The 7,355-nt window shown below is 49.6% G+C and overlaps 1 protein-coding gene and 1 long non-coding RNA gene across 2 annotated transcripts in view; one reads left to right on the top strand and one right to left on the bottom strand.

Moving 5' to 3' along the window:
* Window positions 1-219: 219 nt before the first annotated feature.
* LOC103878728 lies at window positions 220-5,384 on the bottom strand. Its single transcript, XR_639032.4, has 3 exons — window positions 3,803-5,384; window positions 2,909-3,098; window positions 220-1,479 (listed from the first exon to the last, which is right to left on the bottom strand). It is a non-coding gene; the product is annotated as an uncharacterized LOC103878728 (long non-coding RNA).
* Window positions 5,385-5,536: 152 nt separating this feature from the next.
* ASIC2 (acid sensing ion channel subunit 2) overlaps window positions 5,537-7,355 on the top strand; it is a 1,127,535-nt gene continuing 1,125,716 nt past the window's right edge. The window contains exon 1 of the mRNA XM_009190099.3: window positions 5,537-6,846. Within this exon, the coding sequence (XP_009188363.2) occupies window positions 6,292-6,846 (555 nt within the window). The 5' untranslated portion in view covers window positions 5,537-6,291. The remainder of the gene's footprint in view (window positions 6,847-7,355) is intronic.

Raw genomic sequence — 7,355 nt, 5'->3', positions numbered from 1 at the left:
TAGCCGCTGCTTTGGGAGGCTGAGGCAGGAGGATCCCTTGAGGTCAGGAGTTCGAGACAAACCTGAGCAACATGGGAAGATCCCTCATTTCTACAAAAAAAATTTAAAAAATTAGTTGGATGTAATGGCACCTTATAGTCTCAGCTACTCAGGAGGCTGAGGCAGGAGGAGAGCTTGAGTCCAGGAATTCGAGGCCACAGTGAACTATGACCATATCACTGCACTCCAGCCTGAGTGACAGAGTGAGACCCTGTCTCAACAAACAAACAAAAACAATTTTTTGAATAGGGTAGCTAAACAGTATTCAGTTCATACCTAATGTCAACTTTCACCTACACCTGTGGTTTTGTAGACAATGAAGCTAAGGAGTACTTGGTCAATAGCTCCTGAAGTCAGGATTTTTTAAATCAGGCAACCTCAGCCAAGATTCTCTGGGTGCACAGACTCCTCTTGCCCCCTACACTGACTCTGGCTCCAGTGAGGTCTTCCCTGGGTGGCGGGGGTAACAATCGACGGAGTTGAGTGGTAGGAGGTGCCTCTCACCTGCCTCAGGAACCAGGCTCAGGGCTGGCCCCAGGTTCCCCAGGATTAGAAAGTCCCCCATTCTTTCATCTCAGAGAGGGAACCTCAGCATCAGAGCTGAACGAATTCACTCATGAGTTCATTTGTTCATTAATTTTTATATTTCTGAGCATCTCTCATATGCTTCAATCCTGGGGATATAGCTTCTAACAAGCCAGGCAGGGTCTCTGCCCCTAGGTGGAGACTTACTTTCTGGTGGGACCAACAGATAGTTCACAAGGAGATGAGATGAACTGCAGAAAATGATTAGTACTGGGTAGAAAAGGAAACTTGTAATGGAATAGTGAGCATGGTGGAGGGTGGAGATAGGGAGACCAGCCAAGACCTCTCTGGGGCCATGACACAGAAGAAGCCAGCTGCAAGGAACTCTCCAGGCAGAGGAAAATCCAAGTATGAAACTCCGCAAACAGACCCGGCGTGCCTGATGCATAGGAGAAACTCCTCATCAGGTCTGGTCCTGGGTGGGTTACCAGAGCTGCCCTCAATAACCCCATCAAGGAAGAGAGCCTTTGTAGGCCCCACCCCAGAGATGCTGAGTCAGCAAGGGTGGGGAAGCAGGAATCTGCAGTTTAACAAGTGTTGGGTGATTAGAATTCACCTAGCCCTGCCATCAAACTGCTGGACCAGATGGTGACATGGGGTCAACGACCAGAATCCCAGATTCAAGCTCATTTTTATCCCATTAACTGGGAGTTTATGATTTGGTCAAGGCTTGTCAAACTGCAGCAGGAGGAGGAGGCCTCAGGAATGATTTAGCACATATGAAAAAACAGCACAGAGATGTTACAAGGTTTCCTAAAGCCACAAAGCAACACGAGTTCACTCTGGGGTTCAGGTCAATCGGCAGTTGGGAGCCCCAGAGGTCTACTCAGTGTGGACTGGTACCGTAGGTTTTGCCTGGAAAGAAAAAAGAAAACCAGCTATAGACAAAATCTGGGTGAACTACCCATTAATTGTCGGGCTTTGCTTCACACGCTTCCCTGGTATACTTGTCATGACAAAGTACTTGCTAAGTGTTCACCAGGTAACTAAATGGGAATAGGTATTGTATGAGGTGTTTATTTATAAACCAACCAACAGCAAAGAGATGCTTTGGTTTTACAATAGTTGATCTTTAACCCTTCTTTATGGGGATGACAAACCAGAGGGAAAAGTTGTATTTCGAGGTCACGGAGTTTCAAATTATAATGTCATCTGTTTACTAGAACAGAATGTTTTTCCCCCCCTAATTAGGGGGTGGTGGCAGTGGCATGTACCCAGCACATGTTAAGTAGCAAATTAGCATTCGAGCTGAGCTGATTGTAGATCTCAGTTTCCTTAACTCTCCTGCCTGTTATTCTTTGCAGAGGCAGGAGGCTGTACCCTGAGCTTTTGACCCTCCCCAGAAACCAGGCTTAGGACTGGCCTTAGGTTCCCCAGGGTTAGAAGAGGGTCCCCCTCCTTGCATCTCAGAGTAGAAATCTCAGGGTCATAGAGAGTAAATTAATTCCTGACTTCATTTATTTATTCATAAACGAATAAATTTGCCACAGCAGAAATATGGGCATGTGGTCTAGTAGGGGGTTAAATTGCCTGATTTGCAAATGAGTTTGTCTGAAAAGTTCTTTAATGTTTTGTCATACACTTCACCAAAAAGACCATAATTATACACAATTAGGTCAATGCTTAAAAATCTGGGCCAAATTGACCCACTCCAAAACCAATCTCTGTTACCACTAGTGCCAAGCAAATAGGTATTGTAGACCTGATTGAAGAGGGGAATGTTTAACCAACTGAATAACACAAGAGCATTTTTAAGAATCATAGAATATCTGATGCCTTTGTGTAAACCATACTGCTAATTGCGAATGAGTATTGTCAATTAAAGAGGGTTTTTAAGAAGGGATATGTAGAAGCATTTTATTAGCCATCAAATTGAATTGCTACAGATGCTAGAAAATGTTATAGCAGTATTTCTTAAAGAATATTCTATAATTCAGTTCCTGTTCGAGACCGTTGCCATGATAGTTTGTGCCACTGAGGTCTTGTTGAAGCATATCTATTGAGTTTGTAGACCACACCCTTCAGACTCAGACGTACCTGGATTTGACATTTAAGCCCTCTGCCTCAGCTGAGCCCTCTCCCTCAGCTGAGGGACCTTGGGCAAGTTAGCTGTTTTCTCTGTACTCAGCTTTCTCATCTGTAAAGTGGGCTTGGCAGTACCCTCCTCTCAGAGTTACTGATAACATCCACCAAATGTTAAGCACAGAGCCAAGTGCCCGGCTGTGAAATCCACCATTAGGGCTATTCTCTTCTAGTTCCTGCCTCCCACCCTAAATTGCCTTACCCTCTTGGAAAGCTTTAGTCAAGAGCTGCTTCAGAAGACTTTGAGAAGACCTTAAGGCCATGGACAGGAAGCAGAACAGCATGAGGAGTGTGTTTGACCCTGGTCTCCGGGAAGGGATGGTGACACTAACAGGTAAACACTGCTCTGGGCAAATGATGTCTGCTAGAGATATCAACCGTTCTCCAATCACCTGTAAGAGAGCACCAACATCAAAAAAGAATGTTCTCTTCGTAGTCATCGAGAGAAAGTGTCAATTGCTAAGCGTCTAAATTGTACCAGACACTTTATAATCCAGACCTCATTTCATTTGCACAAAAGTTCTATGAGGCAGGATTCTAAGCTCCATCATTTTGGAGGTGGGGAAACTGAAGTTCAGAGAAGTTTAGTCACTTCCCCCAAGGTCAAAGGCACCATGTTATGTTTATAATCCTTAAAACAAACGAATGTGGAAGGGTAGAGGTAAGCAGTCAGAGTCTAAATGGGAAAGGAGCAATTAGAGCAACCCCAAGACCCATCTCTGCACACACGAGAAAACATGCCTGGGATATGAACTGAGAGAAAATATGATCCTGTGAAAAGAAGAGGCTTCATGGAGAAAACAGATCTAGGCTGGTGGGGAGGAGGGTGGAATGCAGCCTGGGAGAGGGCTGGAGGTGGAAGGAACATGAAGGGATATGGAGCAACAGGATTTCCAGCTGGGTAGCGCTAATACCAGGAGCCCATGAGCCATGTTGCTTCTCTTGCTGTCCACGCCGTGGAGCAGGGACTAGTGTGCATACCTATCTCTCTGCCTCCTCCCCCGCTGATCCTTGAGTTATCAAAGGAAGGACATGTATTTAATTTTGTTTCCCCAAAACCATACAGTGCCTGGTACAGAGTTAGAGGCCAACATACCTATTAAACAGGTGGATGAGCTGAAGATTAGCAGATTAATCCAGGAAGTCTTCCTGTAGGAGAGGGCCTGGAGCTGGAAAAAAAAGAAAGAAAGAAAGAAAGAAAAAAAAGACAACAGAGGTGTGGTGTGGTAGAAAAAAAAGGCATAGAGCTGTTTTATATAAGTGAGGAACTGACGTGTGTGTGTGTGTGTGTGTGTGTGTGTGTGTGTGTGTGTGTAATCAGGGATAAGGCGTAGAAAGGATTGCTCCCTTCCTAAATTTGGGAAGAAGTGTTCCGGATCTGCTTTAACAACTTGCATTTTGGAGACAAATATGCCTGAGTTCAAGTCCCACCTCTGACACCACAAACTGTAACTTGGACATAGCACTTAACTTTTGTGAGCCCCAGCTTCCTCACCTGTACAATAGGGATAATAACCTGTCAAGATAGTTAAGAGGGATAAGTAAGATGATATGACACCCTCACACAGGTCCTGACACATGGTAGACCTTTGTGAATTTTGATCCTCCTGCTTTAAAAACCTGTGTCCTATCCTAGAAGTCCAGGACCTCTTGGTTAACAAATATGTGAAGTTTATCAGCCTTGGCCATTTGCGCTTGCTTGTGATGCTTCTGTTCTCTGAGCTCCCAGGATCAATAAACCACTGATTAATGCCTCAGAGTGCACCTGGACGTTATTGTCAGTGGACCTAGTTTAGCAGGGGTCCAGATGGGATGAAAACATATTTCAGAGTAGAGTTAAACCTAGAGGGACATGCCCTCAGCTGCCTTCTCCACCATCGTCCAAGGAGTATGATTTAAGCCTGGAAAGCCCTGAAGATGAGAACTTGGCTCATCAAGGTGACTCCATGTGGCTCTGCCCCAGCTTGGCAGTGTGGCTTGGGATGGCCACTCAGACTTTCTGTTCTCTTCCTCCTGATGGGGATTTAGCACCATTGATTCAGTAGGTTCTAGTCATTTGAGCTCTGGCATGGGACAAAAGGGCAAGCCACACACACCTGCTAGCAGGAGCTGACTGCCAGTGGAGTTTCAGGAAAAAGGAGGTAGGCGGCGGAAAGACTAATTCTTTGCTCCCACCTATAGTTCCAGCTGTGCTTCCATCTGACAAATCAGGATCAGAATACACACACACACACACACACACACACACTGACCTAATGGAATGGTATGCAGCCAGTCCTACCTGGAGTCCCAGTTGTCTTTCTCTTTCAAATACAGACTATCCCGACAGCTATGTGGGGGCGGGGGAGGGGACTACTTGTTGCTCTTTCTCTGAGGCTCCAGGGGCAACCTGGCTTTTCTGTCTCAGGAGGGGCTCCTGGCTGCTCCCCTAGAATGCCCCCTCGCTGTCTGCATCAGAGGCACTGTGGGTTTGGATCGCCCCCTTCCTTCTGCATTTTTAGCATTCTCCGCTCTGGAGATCCCAGGCTGGGTCTAACCTGGGATCCCTGACATTGATGCAAAGGAATGCCGCCTCCAACCTCACACCTGGCTCCTGGGAGTTTAGCACTGTCTTCCTGCCACCCGGGGGGCGGGGTGTCATGTCAACCCTCGAAGAAGCCCCCACTAGCTCCCCTCAAAAAGGGCTAAAAAGAAAACTTGGAGAAAGTCCCCAGCCCCCACCAGACCTTCTCCCCCGCCCTGCCCCTCCCCCAAAGGCAGCCTAGCAGGGACAGGAAGCTGGGGCGGGAGAAGCAGGCAGGCTCTGTGACCTGGGGGTTGTCCCTTTTCTCCGGGGAGGCGGGGGGAGAATGGATCACGGTCTGCGCCCCCCTCTTCCGTCCCCAGTCTCCGGATACCGGTCCTCGTCTCTCCGTGCCGCGCGCTGCCTCCTCTCCCCGGTGCTAGCAGCGGCCGCTGGCATTTGGAATTCTGCCCACAAAAGGGGGCCTGGAGGAGGAGGAGAGGAGGGATGGAGGCCGGCGGCGAGAAACGGCATCCGGAGTCCAAAACATCATGGGAAAAAGAATCGAGCGGCGGAGCTCTGAAGGCTGTGCCGCTGCGCCCGACCGCAGTGCATCAGCGTGGCCGCCCTGACATCCCCCAGGATGGTTAACATGGGGCATTATGCGCTGGTTAACAGGCTCCGAGCTGCTCAGCGACTTGTTTTAAGCATTTTCTCCCTCGCTCTCGCTTTTAATCTTGTCTCTAGTGGCGTGTGTAGGGGGGAGGACTTTATTTCCATTGGCTAAGCTCTCCCTTCCCACCCACATCTCTTCCACATCACCTTGGTGTCTCCCTAAATAAAACCAGCCCTCCTTATCGCCTGGAAAAAATCAGGAGCTAGAGTTTGAATGGGTTTTATATAAACACTCACCCCTGTCAGCGTGCGGCTGGGCTCTCAGGATAAACTCACAGCGTCTGGCCCGATGCTTGCCTTGCGTTCTCTCCCCTGAACGTCAAGGTTTAAGCAGAGCCCGAGGACTGGGAACTCTTCTCTGAAATTCGACCAACCTGAAGCCAGTTGCGGAACTGCACAGGGTCCCGATGGACCTCAAGGAGAGCCCCAGCGAGGGCAGCCTGCAACCTTCTAGCATCCAGATCTTCGCCAACACCTCCACCCTCCATGGCATCCGCCACATCTTCGTGTATGGGCCGCTGACCATCCGGCGTGTGCTTTGGGCAGTGGCCTTCGTGGGCTCCCTGGGCCTGCTGCTGGTGGAGAGCTCTGAGAGGGTGTCCTACTACTTCTCCTACCAGCACGTCACTAAGGTGGATGAAGTGGTGGCTCAAAGCCTGGTCTTCCCAGCTGTGACCCTCTGCAACCTCAATGGCTTCCGGTTCTCCAGGCTCACCACCAACGACCTGTACCATGCGGGGGAGCTGCTGGCCCTGCTGGATGTCAACTTGCAGATCCCGGACCCTCATCTGGCTGACCCCTCTGTGCTGGAAGCCCTGCGGCAGAAGGCCAACTTCAAGCACTACAAACCCAAGCAGTTCAGCATGCTGGAGTTCCTGCACCGTGTGGGCCATGACCTGAAGGATATGATGCTCTACTGCAAGTTCAAAGGGCAGGAGTGCGGCCACCAAGACTTCACCACAGTGAGTACTTGGTTTTCAGCTCACTCTGGTCCTCTGGAGAAGTGGTGCGCTGGTGGTCTCCTGCTTGGTTTGGGGTCTCCTTGTGCTTTGGGACAGGAGAGAGAGCAGTGCCTCACCCGAAGGCCACGAGGGTAGTTGGTCAGAGTTGTGGGAGCCAGTTGCAGGGAAGACTACCGGCCAGGATAGAGCACTACTGTCAGTTCAAATATGGAGGGTGAGTGGAGGGCTTGCGGTGGGGGATCACTTCACCAGACGTGCTGAGTTGGCTTCCTCCCAGTCAGAGGGTGGAGGCCTGGGCTGTCCGTTGTCCGGTGCGCTTGGGGTCCGAGCTGTGTGATTGGAACAGCTTGTCATTGACGAGGTGGCATTCTCTGTGTGTGTGTGTGTGTGTGTGTGTGTCTGCTCGGAAGTGGCATCAGGCACTGCATCCTGTGGGCTGGGCTGGAGCTAAAGCCGTCAGAGAAGGGGGTGTGGGGCCCAGGCAGTCTGCCTGGCTCCAGTGGCTTTGG

Source organism: Papio anubis, chromosome 17 (assembly GCF_008728515.1).
Source record: "Papio anubis isolate 15944 chromosome 17, Panubis1.0, whole genome shotgun sequence".
Lineage (NCBI taxonomy): Eukaryota > Metazoa > Chordata > Mammalia > Primates > Cercopithecidae > Papio > Papio anubis.
The sequence above is the reverse complement of the archived record's forward strand: the minus strand, read 5'-3'. Positions and strand labels throughout refer to the sequence as shown.